The 16,094-nt window shown below is 43.0% G+C and overlaps 2 protein-coding genes across 3 annotated transcripts in view; one reads left to right on the forward strand and one right to left on the reverse strand.

Annotated features, from left to right (window-relative positions):
• Positions 1–16,094, reverse strand: part of ACACA (acetyl-CoA carboxylase alpha) — a 280,609-nt gene that overhangs the window by 241,446 nt on the left and 23,069 nt on the right. The window lies entirely within an intron of this gene.
• Positions 1,638–15,362, forward strand: C23H17orf78 (chromosome 23 C17orf78 homolog). Of its 2 annotated transcripts, XM_045773210.2 has the most exons (7): positions 1,638–1,757; positions 3,468–3,554; positions 4,062–4,307; positions 10,429–10,587; positions 11,575–11,699; positions 12,294–12,428; positions 14,868–15,362. In XM_045773210.2, the coding sequence occupies exons 1-7, from the start codon at positions 1,700–1,702 to the stop codon at positions 14,943–14,945; spliced, it is 888 nt and encodes a 295-aa protein (XP_045629166.2). In that variant the 5' UTR covers positions 1,638–1,699; the 3' UTR covers positions 14,946–15,362. The 2 variants fall into 2 exon arrangements, with proteins under 2 accessions (XP_045629166.2, XP_045629167.2); XM_045773211.2 differs by lacking the exons at positions 10,429–10,587; positions 11,575–11,699; positions 14,868–15,362 and having other exon boundaries at positions 12,294–12,405.

The raw sequence follows: 16,094 nt of genomic DNA on the forward strand, positions 1-16,094 counted from the left end.
GTAACCTCTGCCAGTAGCCCTTCACCTCATCACCTGTTTGCTGCTTCACCACAACTATCACAACCTCTAATTACCTTGTATTTGCATCCACGTGTTATCATTAGCCCTCCGCACTGTTTTCTGTCCAACTGTATTTATTGTCTGCTTCCCATCATTTCATGTGAACACAGATTTGGTCTGGCTCACTGCTAGAACAGCAGCTGGCACACAGTAGGCCCACAATACTTGTTGAACAAAAAAATGAAAGGCACTGTGGCTGAATGCTCAACCCTTCTTCCACATTTCAGGCAGCATGCTGTCCTTTGGTGACATCTCTTTCCATTCTGTTTCCCCATCAAGATTTCCCTTGAATTCGGGGCACCTGGGTGGCTCAGTCAGTTAAGCGTCTGCCTTTGGCTCGGGTCGTGTTTGCCGGGTGCTGGCATCAAGCCCCGAGTTGGGCTCCTGCTTGCCGGGGGGGGGCCTGCTTCTCCCTCTCCCTCTGCTGCTCCCCTTGTTTGTGCTCTCTCTCCCTCTCTGTCAAGTAAATAAATAAAATCTTCAAAAACAAAAACAAGATTTCCCTTGAATTCAATTTAGCCAGATTTCAACCTGAATTAAAATGCCAGGAAACAGGGTAATATTTCAATTATGATTTGACTTGGATCTCATGAACTCCCTTATGGGAAATCCCTTGACTCAAGCTCCCTTCACATCATTATCAGAGTGTCAGGCTCCAAGACCTTCTCATGCACAGCCAGACCGATGTTGGCTCCGATGAAGAAAATTTACAGCGAGTAGAAAGACTGCAGAGGCTCGTGACTTTGGCGGAGGATCTGCATAGATCTTCATTCCTACTGCAGGATCCGCCTGGCTATGCTATCACAAAGTCTACAGGGTATTACACTGGATGTAAACTCTTTGCTAAAAGATACAATTTTAGAAAACTCTTCAAGACGGTTATCTGTCTAGGAAAACTTTCCCAAACTGTAGACGGTATCACTCACCCAGTGTAATAGTCATGGCAATGTGGTCTACCTATTCGGGGCTGTTAAAATGTGCAGAACTAGGTAGATATGTCTGTACTAATGTGAGTTTATGTGTACAACTGTGAATGAATTCTAGAGATTATTTGGTCGGAATTCCCCAGTTACAGAGGAGAAAATGGAGATTCAGAGAAGTCAAGCAATTTTCTCAAGGCGATATTAATAACAGGGTTTATATTAGAACTCATGTCTATCAATTCCTAGCCCGGTGCTCTCTCCAATGTAGTTCACTAACTCATTCAGTCCTACTTTCCTGTTCTGTTCTTGAATCACCTTCCTTAATAGAAATCTCTACATCTCCTTATGTCAGTGTATAAATCTATGTGCTTGTGTCAGTGAGCATGCATGTGAATGTCTACGTGTCCACGTACAAGTATTTGTAAAGCATATCACTGGGTGTTTATGTCCTTTCTTCTAGGGAAACGTCTAGGTAATTACAGTTCCTTATGTCGGCACGAGCTATGAAGTCAGAGGAAGAGTTTTTGAGTCAATCATTAACAAGCACATTTGGTCCTCTCTCCAATCAGCTCTATTCCTGGGTCTTCAGGAAATGGGGCAAAAATAGTTAGGGTGGAACCAGACTCTCCCAGGGTCAAACTTGGTTCCAGGGCAGCGCGAGCACCTAGCAAGAAGACAGGGGCTGTGACAGATTAGCGGCATGTGCTCCCGCTAACATGGATACCATCTTGGTTTTCAGCCTAATCATTACGTCCTACGATGTCGGCAAGAAAGGTAAGTACTTCTGTAGTCAATATCCTAGAAAATCCAAAGAGAGACCTAGAATGTGTTTGGAGGTCTATTCCACCAGACTGAGAAAAAGCCCATACTCAGTAGGTGATGCTTTACGGTCATCCCGTGTACTCTCTTGCTTCTAGGTAGGACTGTAACTTATTTCAGCTCGGAGAGATAGCTGTTCCATGGTGAGAAGTCTTCCCCCCCCCTTTTTTTGAGAGTTTATTTATTGATTTGAGAAGGTAAGCAAGAGAGAGAAAGAGCCGGGGAGGAGCAGAGGGAGAGGGAGAAGCAGACTCCTCCAGACGCAGGGTTCTATCCCAGGATGCTGGGATCGTGACCTGAGCCGAAGGCAGACGTTTAACAGACTGAGCCCCCCAGACGCCCCCACGGTGAGAAGTCTTCAGAGAACTTGATGCATTCTTCTGTCTTATTCATGTAACTAACATTGAAAGTGCTCTCACTGTTAGATAGCTTTCTTTACTGAAGGGTGCTGTCACAGTTTCAGTATTATCAACACCGAAGACTCTCAAATTCATAACCCTCATAAGATGTTGTCTTCCTTTCTAAGGTGGTACATCCAAACAGACGAGGATGCTCTTGGAAAGGGAGGGACGACGGGAAGGGGGACAGGCTGGAATGGCACCATCTGCTGCTCTCTGATAACTGTTTATTAAAACATGCTTTTTCAAAGTGTCTAAACATTTCATCTCTAAAATTAGCTAATCAGAGTTATGGCCAAACAGCTCAAGGTGCAGCAGTAACAAATTTAACAGATGAAGAAAACTCACAACATCCCGTGAGTTATGCTACAAAAAGCATACATAAACTATGACCTATGGTTCCATGGAAACCTGAAGAGATACCTTGTTCAGAGTTACATTTAATAATCTTTCAAAAGTTTTAATATAAGAAGGCAGATAGTACAAGAAGGAGAAGAGGGGTGCCTGGGTGGCTCAGTCATTAAGCGTCTGCCTTTGGCTCAGGGCGTGATCCCAGGGTCCTGGGATCGAGCCCCACATCGGGCTCCCTGCTCTGCTGGGAGCCTGCTTCTTCCTCTCCCACTCCCCCGCTTGTGTTCCCTCTCTCACTGGCTGTTTCTCTGTCAAATAAATAAATAAAATCTTAAAAAAAAAAAAAAAGAACAAGAAGGAGAAGAGATAATAAGCAGCGTTTGGAGGAATGGGTTGGTTGGTCTTTTCATTAACTTATTCATTAATTTCACTTAACACTATTTCACCTTCCACCCCCCAAGTGTAATGGATTGAAACTCAGGTTTTTTTTTTTCCTCTGTGCTAGGTTAACTCTTACTTGGATATATATATATATATATATATATATATTTTTTTTTTAAAGATTTCATTTATTTATTTGACAGGGATAGAGACAGCCAGCGAGAGAGGGAACACAAGCACGGGGAGTGGCAGAGGAAGAAGCAGGCTCATAGCGGAGGAGCCTGATGTGGGGCTCGATCCCGGAACGCCGGAATCACGCCCTGAGCCGAAGGCAGACACTTTAACCGCTGTGCCACCCAGGCGCCCCTTACTTGGATATATTTTAAAATATTTTTCTGACAGTGTTTGAGCCCCCCAAGTGCCAGCTCTATGAGAAGGCACTGCATTCTCTTGCACCCCCCTCTCCAATACCTGGACTTCTAAACAGTACCCGATAAATTATAAATCCTGACCTTTTTTCTCTTTTTGTTTTCAGAACTCAGAGATAGCAGCTGCCACGTGGAACAGCTGCCTGGACTCTTCCCAAAGGATGTGAGAAAAATCAGTGATGTGCTGATGCAAGGTAGGGAACAGGCCCGTCCCGAAAAATCACCTTGCCATTCCAGAAAATCTTTACCTTTAAAAGATGCCCGTCTCCCCCATTCCTAGCCCAGATCTCAAACATCCTATTTTAAAGATATGTATCCCCTCAAGAGGTTTTCTGGAAACCAAGTTTTAAGTTAACAGTTATTACCTAAGGCATGGCTCTATAAATCAAACAGCTGAAGGTGAAGAAAGAGAAGGAGTCAGCGCACAACCCTCTCTGCATTGGAGAAGCCAATCTGTGAGCGTTTCTCTGGGCTGAATTTATGGCAGTCACCTATCTTCATGAGACCCATGGCAGGAAGGAGGAAAGGCAGGGCTTGTATACTCAGGACCACAAACACATGTTGAGGAAGAAGTAAACTAAAAAAGAGAACCAAGTACAGCATTGGAGTTTTAACACGGGTCATGAATGGAAGGTGTTTAGCTGGGTCCCATTCAGATTAAGAACCAGCTTCATTTTTCTGTCTGGCTTTTCTCCTTCCAGAGGCTCAGGCAGAAGCCCAAAAGTCTACATTCATTCAGAATCAGACTGTGGCTACCCTGCAGTGCTTTGGCCCTGGGAGCAAAGTCAAAGTCAACCTTGTGTATTCAGAGAGAAGGTCAAAGGTCAAGCAGACTCTGAAGAACCTGAGAGTCATCGCTGCTCCCCATAGAAACAGCACTGCCTCCCCAAACTGTCACTTAACTCCCACATCCAAGTTTCAGACTGGAGCCCTCCTAACAGGCAAAGGTGAGACTGGAAAATGAGATGGAGGTTGGCACTGACTTTAAGCTGACATCCCTGAAGCCAGGTGGGGCTTAGTAGTAGCTAAAGCCTCAAGGATATGGATTACCCTCTCCTTGGGCAGATCTGCGTCTTCTCTGAAAATCAGTTTTTTAATCTCTATGGGCCCTTCTCACCCTGACATGCTGGGATTTTCATGCAATTTCCATTTCTGATGGGTCTTCTTTTGACAATGGTTATTGGAATTTTATTTATTTTGAATGCAGACAGTAAAATATTTAAACAGCACAGATTTATAGTGAAAACTCAGTCTCCCTCCTACTCCAATCTCTCAATCCTTCAGTTCTCTAGGGAACCACTATTACCAACTTATGGAATTTCCTTCCTATTCTAAGCAAAATGGACGTATATATCTTAAAAACATAAATGGCAGCATTCCATACACACTGTTCCATACCTTGCTCTTCCGGATCTTATAGGTTGTCACATACCAGTATGTATACATTTGTCTCATTCAACAATTGTACAGTATTCCTTTGTATGGCCATGCTATAATTTTTTATTTCCTTAAGTAATCTCTAAGCCCAGCATGGAGCTTGAGCTCACAACCCCAAGGTCAAGAGTCGCACGCTCTACCGCCTGAGCCAGCCAGGCACCCCTGTACTATAATTTATTCCACCAGTTCCCTATCAATGGATATTTTGGTTTCGAATCTTCTATAAACACAAACAATATCGCAAGCAATGACCTTATCCATTCTTCTCTGTGTACCTGCAATTTATCCATCTGATAAATTCCAAGAGGCAGGACTGCTGCATCAAAGGTCTGATAGCTACTGCTACATTACCCTCCAACCCGGTGATTCCATTTGGCCTTTCCACCCACACTGTGAGAACGCCTGTTCCCCCTAAGCTACTGGGCAATGGTTCTTGACATCAGCCTTAAGTTTCTCTGTTCTGCCTTCTTTCCTGCCCCCACCCATTCTTTCTGTCAAGCAGTATATGATGTTGGCAGTTTCCCTTTACATACAGGCCATCCCCTAGATGCTACTGGTGCACGGCCGGAAAAATAAAATAAAACTTGACACTTTTAGAGAAACTGGGGGTTCCCAAGCAGAATAATGGGGGGGGGACCTTAAAAACTACAGTCTATTTAGAGGACTAGAGATTGGGAAATAAGTGGATAGATTCTTGGGATGTGTGATTCTAGATACAGTAAATTATATATCCTCGCATGGTATGAATGTTTTCACTCCCTTTATTGTACTTTCTAAAGTTCATATGGTAACAATTTGTGTAAAAAAAAAAAAAACTCTTATTGAAAACTGAAAAAATTCTGACAGCATTTGAGGGTTTTTGGTTACTCAATATTAATGTAAAGTAATTCAACCAGATTGTTTTCCTCCTAACATATGACACCACCCCCCCTTGTATCACCCCCTTGAAGCATCAATGGCAGGTGTCAATAATAGTGAACTTCAGTCATTCTGGAGTCTAGAGCACTCTGTGCAGGATGGCTTTTTCTTGGATATAGTGCATTGTTGGATTCCGGACAATTAAGGACACCAGTTCTTAGAAATCTGGGACAAGGAAAACTGGGAGATTAAGGGGGTGGAGGGATGCCAGAGATCAACCTGACCTAATTCAAAAATTTGCCCTGGGCATATTTCTTCCTCCTTCCTTCATGGCATGGTGGTTGGTTCCTGAATGCAGAATTTAAGCTAATACCCAGGACTCTTTGAGCTGTGCAAAGAGATTAAATGGATGTTTGTGGGCTAGTTGGTGGGCCTAATCAACATTCATGATACATTTCTATGGAACAATGATGAATTCCAAACAACCAACTTAGGGACTTCTGAAATATCACCCCATTTATAAGTTTGAAACTGCCCATTCTGAATTTAAATTTACATTGAATACCAGGATGTGAGAGACACCAAGTAGGATAGAAATAAAAATTAAATAAATGGTCCAATATACAAGGTCATAAAAGAGATGCCCTCTGAAATTACTGCGCTATGGCTGACATCAGTCTGCACAAAAGGATGTCCCAGAAACAATCAGAAGACAGTTTATGAAAATGTTCCTAGAGCAAAGTAGGAATTTGAAACGGGAAGGACAATAATGTACTACAACACAGTCATCAGAAGATGTGGGTCAACAGGGACTGTAGAAAATGTCAGATGGAGACTATTTGTTACTGTTTATGGAATTGGGCCAATGAGAAGATTCTCTATTATGAATATCCCGAAATTTCTTTCGGGTGGACAAAAATGACTCATTAAGTCTTTTTCACTTGTGGTATAGTTTATGCCATCTACTTCCTATTTCTCAGATTCTACATTAATCTAGAATTTCTAATTAGATTTAAAAAGAACCTATATGTTTAGAACAGGGTACCTAGAAGAGAAAAATTCTACCCAATCCATTTGATGGATACATTCTCCTATGTAACTTTTTTTTAAAATGTCATTTTAGTAGATAGATTAGCCTCCTTGGAATTTGATTAGTGTGAGCCAACTCCTAAGGACTGTTTACCCCTTGTGAAACTGGGGTGTAGGAGGGATAACATCAAACAAGTTTTATTCTGGTATTATTTATCATCTCTGATGAGTTACTCCATTTCTCCAGTGCTCAGTTTCTACAGCTACAAATGAGAGATTTGACTAGATGATAGCATGTGTAGATATGTAAAGGGAGGTTTTGATCTGAAAGACAAACCCAACAGCAATATGGAAGGCCTCTTTAATAAGCCCTTTTCTTTTTTTTTTTTTTTTAAGATTTTATTTATTTAGTTGACAGAGACAGCCTGCGAGAAAGGGAACACAAGCAGGGGGAGTGGGAGAGGAAGAGGCAGGCTCCCAGCAGAGGAGCCCGACGTGGGGCTCGATCCCAGAATGCTGGGATCACGCCCTGAGCTGAAGGCAGAAGCTCAACGACTGAGCCACCCAGGCGCCCCTTTATAAGCCCTTTTCGACCTGCTAGTATTATTACAGAATAATCTCCAAGAGAGGTTTCCATTAAACATACAGAACCTAATGTTCCCTATTTCAAATGAATTATTTTGTAATAAAGCAAAGCATCATCTGCTAAGTTATCCACTTCATGGATGTGGAGTTTGTACATCTCCTGAAAGGGGGGCGTTCTTGCTCAAATATGCTTAGCCAACGAAAAACTAGTATTGCAATTCTGTCATCACGGGGAATGGAGTGGTTGTATTTACAGACGTGCTCCACCTTAATGCTCAGTTACCTAGCAGATGAGACCTAAAAGAGCTGCCAACATAGACAGACATTAATTTCAAATCTTCAGCAGAACTGAAAATACACTGACAGATGAAGCCTATTAAGAAGACTTTGAAACAGTGGCTCCCAGGAGGTGGGAAGACATGCCACATTGAAATAGCATCATCCCTGCGGCTAGAGGGTACAGCTCTTCTACCAGAGGATCGCTCGGTTTTTCCTTCTCTTTCAATCATAGTATCACTCGGTGTGCAGAGTGTTTTCACACCTGCTTCCTCATTTTTATTTGTTTCCGATCTTCCCATTACCCCTGTGAAATAGGTAGGCCAAGAATTACTCTATTATAACCATCTTACAGATAAGGAAACCAAAACACAGAGAACTTATGTGACTCGTCCTAAGTGAAGTTTGTTTATCTTCCATCTCATCTGTCTCAGAAACACATAAGTTATTACTTCAGAGAACTGACTGGCACCAATGCTGGAAATACTTCATATAATTTCCTTGTTTTTCCTTTTCAACCTGTTGGCTCTCCATCTCTATCTTTGCCAACATGGTCTTCCTGATTAAACTGAAGGCAGGGACTATTCCTTCCTCTGTAATTTCACGTGCAGTGCCTGGTACTGTGGCCATTGGCCTCTGAAGTCAAGAGCTATCATTTCACATGGACTTAATCAAGACTTGGGAAAGTAATTTAGAAAAGTCAAGTAGGACTTACAGACCTTAATTTAATAAGCAATGATTAGACACCATTAGAAACAAAATAGGAACCAGTGTCTCAATTGGATTAGGTCAATTATGGAGCCAAGTGACGTTAGTTAGACTACAGCCAGAATCCAACTGTCTCAACCCTGCCGCACCTGGTTTGAGTCACCAGCATTTTCGTTTGGATTTCTGCAACAGCCTTCTAACAGGTGTCTCTGCTTGGACCCTTGCCCCCCTTCAGTCTAACACAGCACTCCAGTGCTCCTTTCAAAACAAAGCCATCCATCATTCCTCTGCTCAGAACCTTGCAATGGATCCCCGTTTCAATCAGAATAAAAACCAAAGTCCTTAAACTAGCCTACACGGCTCCTGATACAGGCCCGTTTCCTTTAGAACTTTCCTGATCTCCTACTACCCTGTGCTCACTCCATTCCAGTCTCACTGGCCTCCCTGCTTTTCCTCTAAAACTGTAACATGTCACACACACTCACTCTGCCGCAGGGCCTTTCCCCGCGCTGCCCCTTCTGCCTACAACACTGCTTCAAGCCTTGGCTCACTTCTCATTTTCTCAAGGAAACCAGCTTATATTGCAGGTTGCCTAGCCACTGCCCACCCACACCCCCAGACTGCTCCCTAACCTTGCTCTGCTTTTAGTTTGTTTTTTTTTTTTTAGTAGCACTTACCTTCTTCTAAAATAACATAAATCTGGGGCGCCTGGGTGACTCGGTTCAGCGTCTGCCTTTAGCTCAGGTCATGATCCAAGGGTCCTGGGATCAAGCCCTGTGTCGGGCTCCCTGCTCCACAGGGAGTCTGCTTCTCCCTCTCCCTCTGCCTGACACTCCCCATGCTTGTGCTCTCTCTCTCTCCCAAATAAAAAAATAAGATCTTAAAAAAAAATAAAATAAATAAAATGACATAAAGTTTACCGTATTTACTGCTGTCTGCTTCCCTGTTCCTCCTCAACCCTCCTTTCCCCTTCCTTGGGTCTTGCTAGAATGTATCCAACAGATATATCCAAAGTACTGAAGCAGTCCCTGGTACAGAAAGGATATTCATTTAAAGATATTTGCTTTCGTAAATAAAATCTTTAAAGGAATGGGCACCTGGGTGGCTCAGTCTGTTAGGTATCTGCCTTTGGCTTGAGTCATGATCCCAGGGTCCTGGGATTGAGTCCTGCATCGGGCTCCCTGCTGAGCTTCTCCCTCTCCTCCCTCTGTCCCTCCCCCTGTTCATGTTCTCTCTCTCTCTCTCTCAAAGGAATAAATAAATAAAATCTTAAAAAATATATTTACTTTCTGGGTTGCCTGGATGGCTCAGTCAGTTAAGCGTCTGACTCTTGATCTCAGCTCAGGTCTTGATCTCAGGGTCATGAGTTCAAGCCCCATGTTGGGGGCCACGCTGGATGGAGCCTACTTAAAAATTTTGTGTTCTGAAAGAATGAAACTGAGGAGTGCATGAAGCTGGGTGGTCTCTCCTTCTTCCAGCTCCCTCTGCTTTCCCCAAACCTCTCTCAAAGAAGTTGACTTAGGACTTCAGTTAGACCTGCAGCAATCATTAAGGCAAATTATGGTTATTTCACATTCTTCCTTGGACTTTGGAGCCAATTTTTTTAAAGAGGGAAATTTTCAACAGTGTTAACGCCCTCTATCATCATTATTACAGCCTTAAGAATGATAAACTTGATATGGTCTACTTCTCCACTTTGATCCTACATTAGTCAAGGCCTCCTCAGGGATTTAATACATATTTCTTATTAGTATCTCTATCCTCATTTATTCTTGGCATATTTTGTGTCCACTCCCTAAACCTATGGAGTCACATTATAAGTTTAATATTAGCTGGGTAGAGATAGGGTTTTGTCAGGTAAAAAACAAAGGCAGGATGGGGGCGCCTGGGTGGTGCAGTCGTTAAGCATCTGCCTTTGGCTCAGGGCGTGATCCCAGCGTTCTGGGATCGAGCCCCACATCGGGCTCCTCTGCTGGAAGTCTGCTTCTTCCTCTCCCACTCCTGCTTGTGTTCCCTCTCTCACTGGCTGTCTCTCTCTGTCAAATAAATAAAAATAAAAATAAAATAAAATAAAATAAAATAAAATAAAATAAAATAAAATAAAATAAAATAAAAAACAAAGGCAGGATGAAGTTTTCTCAGTTGTTTTTTCATTGTTTCTTTCTTGTTTTGTAGCTTTTTTACCAGGGATCTCCCAATGTAAGGTCTATGCAGTGATGAGGGCTGCATCAGAGACTTTTTCTACCACCACGACCACCACCTCCATAACTCCTGGGAATAAAGAAGGAGAGAAAACTACAAGTATTGATGATTTTTCTAGCCCTTTGAAAGAAGGTACAGAATAAGGAGGAGTGAGACAAGAACAGAAAGAAAAAGAAACACTTTTAGCCCCAACATGAGTTTGAGTTTTCTACGGTTTTCTGGGAGGTTGAGTAATTACATGGATTTCACGTCAGAAAATCACTCCATTTCTTATGGAAAAAAAAATCAGCTTCTCTAAAGAAGGTCCCAGAAATGTACGTAGTTTGACACTATTAATAATCTTTTACCTCCACCCAAGTGAGCTGGTGGCCAGGTTGGGGGACAGAATGAATCGTATTTGTGTAGTAGGTGATTCTAGGCATTGCATGTGTAGACGGACAACGTTTCAACACTAAGCATCGTGACAATGAGGACAACAACCAACTGCATGTTTTCATCTACACTGTTTTTAGGAAATGGTTCTCCCCAAATTGGCCAGGACTCAACTTCTATAATATTTCAGTTTAGTTTACATCCCAGTTCCCATGGGAGAAATGTAAATATAAGATTAGTAATAACAAGATGCATATGAGCCATTTGTCCCCAAGTTTGCCTTTTGACCCAAAAGAAATCCAATTCACCTTTGTTCCTTTACTCCCCACTGCAGTCAAGAGAAGCACAGGGAAGGTGATTTTCTGATCCCACACAGTGTGTCTGTCTGAGCACAAGGGGAGAGACCCTTAGAGGGTGCTGGTGAAAGAGGAGTTCAGAATTCCCTGAGCACCAACCCCCTACCTCCCCTGAAAGTAACGCAAGAATCACTCCTACTTGATCATGGCCAATCCCAAATTCCAGGGAAGGTGACTCATTGGGAAGAGGCTTCAAAGGAGATTAGAGCAGAGCCCAAGATGCCTACCCCACTCCTGACTGAGATGGAACTGGAAATTCAGCCTATTGTGTCTGCATCCGGTGGGGTCCCTATTAGTCTGGGGAGCTAGAAGAACTTCATGTCAGAGGATCAATCTCTTCCCTCTCTCAAGTTTTCTTTTCTCCCTCTTCTACTCCTCTCTCTGCTTTTAGACACAGATGAGAACCTAAAGAAGAGGCAGAAATGGAGCACTGTGGTCAAATTTCTGATTGCTGTCACCCTGTTATTCAGTGGAGTCGCCATTATAGTGTTTGTCATTTTTGAAGTCCCATGCCCTGTAAGTTTGTTGATGCATTGGGTCCCTGGACTTGATCTATAAACACTTTCTTCTGGGGGCCCCTGGGTAGCTCAGTTGGTTAAGCGTCTGACTCTTGATCTCAGCTCAGGTCTTGATCTCAGGGTCATGAGTTCAAGCTCTGCATTGAGCTCCATGCTCGGCATGGAGCCTACTTTAAAAAAATGTTTATAAAGACTTTCTTCTGCTCCAGAGGCAGGCTCGCATAATGAAAAAAGTGCAGACTCTGGGGTTTGGATAGAACTGCCACTCACACTCACTAGCTGCTTGACTTCTCCAACATGAGCTGGCTCATCTGTAAAATGGGACTAATGATATTTGCCTCTCCTGGTGTGTTTGAAGGTTAACTAAGATCCCGTGTGAAAGGCACCTGGCACATTGGCGGTGCTTGCTAAATGCAAGTGCCTGCCCTCTGCTGTACTTGACATTCTCTAGGGAGGACAGATCCAATGAGATTGAATGTTAAAACAAAACAAAACAAAACAATTTTCTTTAAATGGCCTGACAGGAGGTTTGCAAGGTAACCAAAGGCATACCAGCCACCTGAAATTAACACCAGCCACTTTCTCCCTTCAGAGTCAATGCCGGGGAGCCAGAGAGCTATGCCAATGCCAGCGGTTGTGGAGAAGGCAAAGGAAGGAAGGCCAGCAACCTGCGGCAGCTAAATCCCAACCTGAGTCTCAGCCCAAGAAGGAAAGTGGTCTCTGTATGGTTTATGTCATTTACTTGGAGAAAATGAGGTTAATATCTAAGTGCTGGGAGACGGGGAGCTGCTTCAGTTATGAAGCTAATGTTGGTGTTTCTTTTATGTGTCACGAAATCGGTAGGTATTTGTACTACTGTTTTGTTTTCCTAACATCAGCACAGGGTATTTATTGAAAATATATTATTTCTGAGCCCCAGATATCATCAGTCAGAATGTCTAGAGTGGGGCCAGGAATCTTATTTTTTAAGATTTTTAATGACCCCCCCCTAAGTAGAGGTGGATTTATTGTGAAATTAATGAAGCTTAAACTTTAGGACCCATGGGACCTGTATAAAGCTTGTATCTAATTTTGTATTCTTAAAATTCATATTCTTTTTCTTAAAAAAAAAAGGTACCCCCAAATTGTAAGAATTCAGAACCCACAGCATATGTATCCACCCCTGCCCCTAGGTAACTCTTACATACGACAAAGTTTAGGAATCACTGTCCTGAAAAGTTTGAATACTTGGCAAAGTAGCTTCTTTCCTCCTGGCCCTTGGGTTTCCAGACAGCATCATAAGCTCCTATTGCCCTTTGCTGTCTAAAACGGACACAACACCACTGTTTCAGCACGGCTGCTTTAAATCCAGTTTCCCTACCAGAAGTGGACTCAGCCTTTCAATACCAGAAACTGATGCGTGCCTTCTCTATAACATCTACAACACTCACGAAGATGAGGTCTCCAAAACTTTTAATATTAAAGAAGGGGGGGGCGCCCGGGTGGTGCAGTTGGTTAAGCGACCGACTCTTGGTTTTGACTCAGGTCATGATCTCAGGGTCGTGAGATCAAGCCCCGTGTTGGGCTCCCCACTCAGTGCAGAGTCAGCTTGAGATTCTTTCCCTTTCTCCCTCTGCTCCTCCCCCCATTTGCACTCTTTCTCTAAATAAATAAATAAAGATAAAGAAATAAAATCATTCAAAAAATTAAATTAAAGAAGGAATCCACTTTTGCAGAATTAGAGCATTGAGAATGGGTCTCAAAGATTATCTAGTCTAGGATGGTACACATGTGGCTACTCTTTAATTCTGTGTCGACTGCACATGTCAATAATCAAGCACAGTACACTAGAAGCTGAATAAGTTCTGGAGATCTAACACACAAAACAGTGATTATGGTCAACAATACTGTATCGTATGCCCCCAAATTGCTAAGAAACTACATTTTAAATGTCCTCGCCACAAAAAGAACTGATAATTATGACATGATAGAGGTGTTAGGGCGGTAATCATATTGCAATATGTAACCATATGTGGTTGGGCGCTTGGGTGGCTCAGTTGGTTAAGTGTCTGCCTTCGGCTCAGGTCATGATCTCAGGGTCCTGGGATCAAGCCTTGCGTTGGGCTTCATGCTCAGCGGGGAGTCTGCTTCTTCCTCTGCTTCTGTTCCTCCCCACTGCTCATGCTCATTCTTTCTCTCAAATAAATAAATAAAATCTTTTAAAAAAATAAATGTATGCAATCAACACACTATACACAAACTTACACAATGGCATATGTAAATTATATCTCAATCTTTAAAGCTGAAGCATAGCTCTTTCCATCCAAGCATGGTATCAGAGTATTTCTTATCCCAGTGTTTCACGTACCTAATGCCAATTTATTTGTCATCTCTGGTCTAGGTTACTACTTTCTATAATCTGGTTTCTGCTAATATTGGATGATGAGCTCATGTAAATTAGTATGATTTAATCATAGGACGTATGTTTAGTTCTTTATTCCAATCTGCATTTTCATTTCTACCGAACACTGGGAGAAATAGGCCTGAAAGGGAATAAAAAGACTAGTCCAGAGTTAGAGGTAACCATGATTGAGCCCCACACTGGGCTCCCTGCTCAGTGGAGAGCTGTTTCTCCCTCTGCCCCTTATCCCACTGGTGCTCTCTCTCAAATAAACAAATAAAATCTATAAAAAAAATAGTTACGCCTTTAGAAAGAACACAGAAAGTCAGATGGGACATGGAATCAGATACACCAAGAGTGGAATGGGATTAGTAAAAAATATTTGGTCCACAGAGACTCAGATCTCTGTCTCTTTTCAAACATAGTGAGAGTGTGTGAGTCTGATTCAAGAAATGAAATACAATCCCTGTGCAACTGGGATCCAAAGTAGCTGCATACCCAGAGCTTTTTCCATTCAAGGCAAATGGGTCAAGCAAGGGGTGGATGGGCTCTTTGCTAGTGGGTTACAGGGTCCAACCAACTGTAGGTTCTCGTGCATAAACAAGTGTACTTGCTGATATTTTCTGTGTAAATACAATAACTTTTCCTAGAATTACTGGGTTACAAAGAGGCAAATGATGTGTACTTGGAATTAAATGGGGTTTTGTACTAAGCCATCTCTGCGTTGGTACATGAAGGAATACCCATTTGCATCCTCTTTATTGCGTATTTCCTTTCAATTTCTAGGTTGGACAAGATGCTCCCAACTCATCAAGCTCGAAGAAAACTGCAGGGATCACTATCATCCATGAGACATACTTCTGAAAAGCTCGTCTCTGTTTCACACACTGAACAAAGGATACTGCACTGTCTTCTCCCTATTATTAACCAATATCGGCAGGTTCTTGGGAATTTACTCATATCTTCAGCAGAGACATTACAATCAAACACTGACGCCAGGCCAGGGAAGGAGGAGCCTGGGCTTAGCAGTCAGACTTACCTTCATGCCACTACAACTGTCTTGGCCACAAGCCTCTGAGATTCACTTCATCCATCCACAGAACACGGGTATCTTTTCATCCCATCAAATGAGAACAAAAAGCCTTCCCTCTGAGCACTATGAATGGACCCATTGCTCTCTTTGACAAAAGGTTTAAACACAGCCTCCAAATGGCAAGGCAGCCACTAGTGTGGCACAGTTCACCAACTCCTCTGTTATCCTCACAGCTGGTTTCATGCTCACTGGCTCTCAACTGGCTTCGGGTGGGGATTCCTGTCTTCCCAGGCTGATGTTCATAGGGTTTTATGATTTAGCCTCTGCCCTACATGAGCTAACCACACACTGGTGAGGGGAACATGACCCTAAGCATTCCAGAATTCCTTCTTCTAAGTCATCCCCAAGGGGGTTAGGGACTGCATACGAACAGGACACACATGAGGTCTCCTGATAATCCACAACTCTTCAAGTGGGCCTGACATTACACCCCAAACCACAATGCTGAGCTGCATACATTTTTTTTTAAAGATTTTATTTATTTATTTGACAGAGAGAGAGACAGCCAGCGAGAGAGGGAACACAAGCAGGGGGAGTGGGAGAGGAAGAAGCAGGCTCACAGCAGAGGAGCCCGACGTGGGGCTCGATCCCGTAACGCCGGGATCACGCCCTGAGCCGAAGGCAGACGCTGAACCGCTGTGCCACCCAGGCGCCCCTGAGCTGCATACATTTTGAACAAGGATTCCAGAGCAAAATGTTGATGCTGATTTTTCTTACAAAGGCATAGCTCCGAGTCAAGTCTGACCTGCTCAAGTAAGAGTTTGTCTAGGAAGCAGGAACAACGGATGGTGAAGGGAACAGGGGTTAAGAAAAGGGAATGGCAGGAGGGATAAGACTGTTGTCCTGCTTCTAGTATTAGAGTCTTGAAACCATTCCATTTCATTTTGGCAAGCTGTCCTTGTCACTAAGTAATTCTGTTT

Source organism: Ursus americanus, chromosome 23 (genome assembly GCF_024610735.1).
Source record: "Ursus americanus isolate L20-20 chromosome 23, mUrsAme1.1.p, whole genome shotgun sequence".
Taxonomy (NCBI): Eukaryota; Metazoa; Chordata; class Mammalia; order Carnivora; family Ursidae; genus Ursus; species Ursus americanus.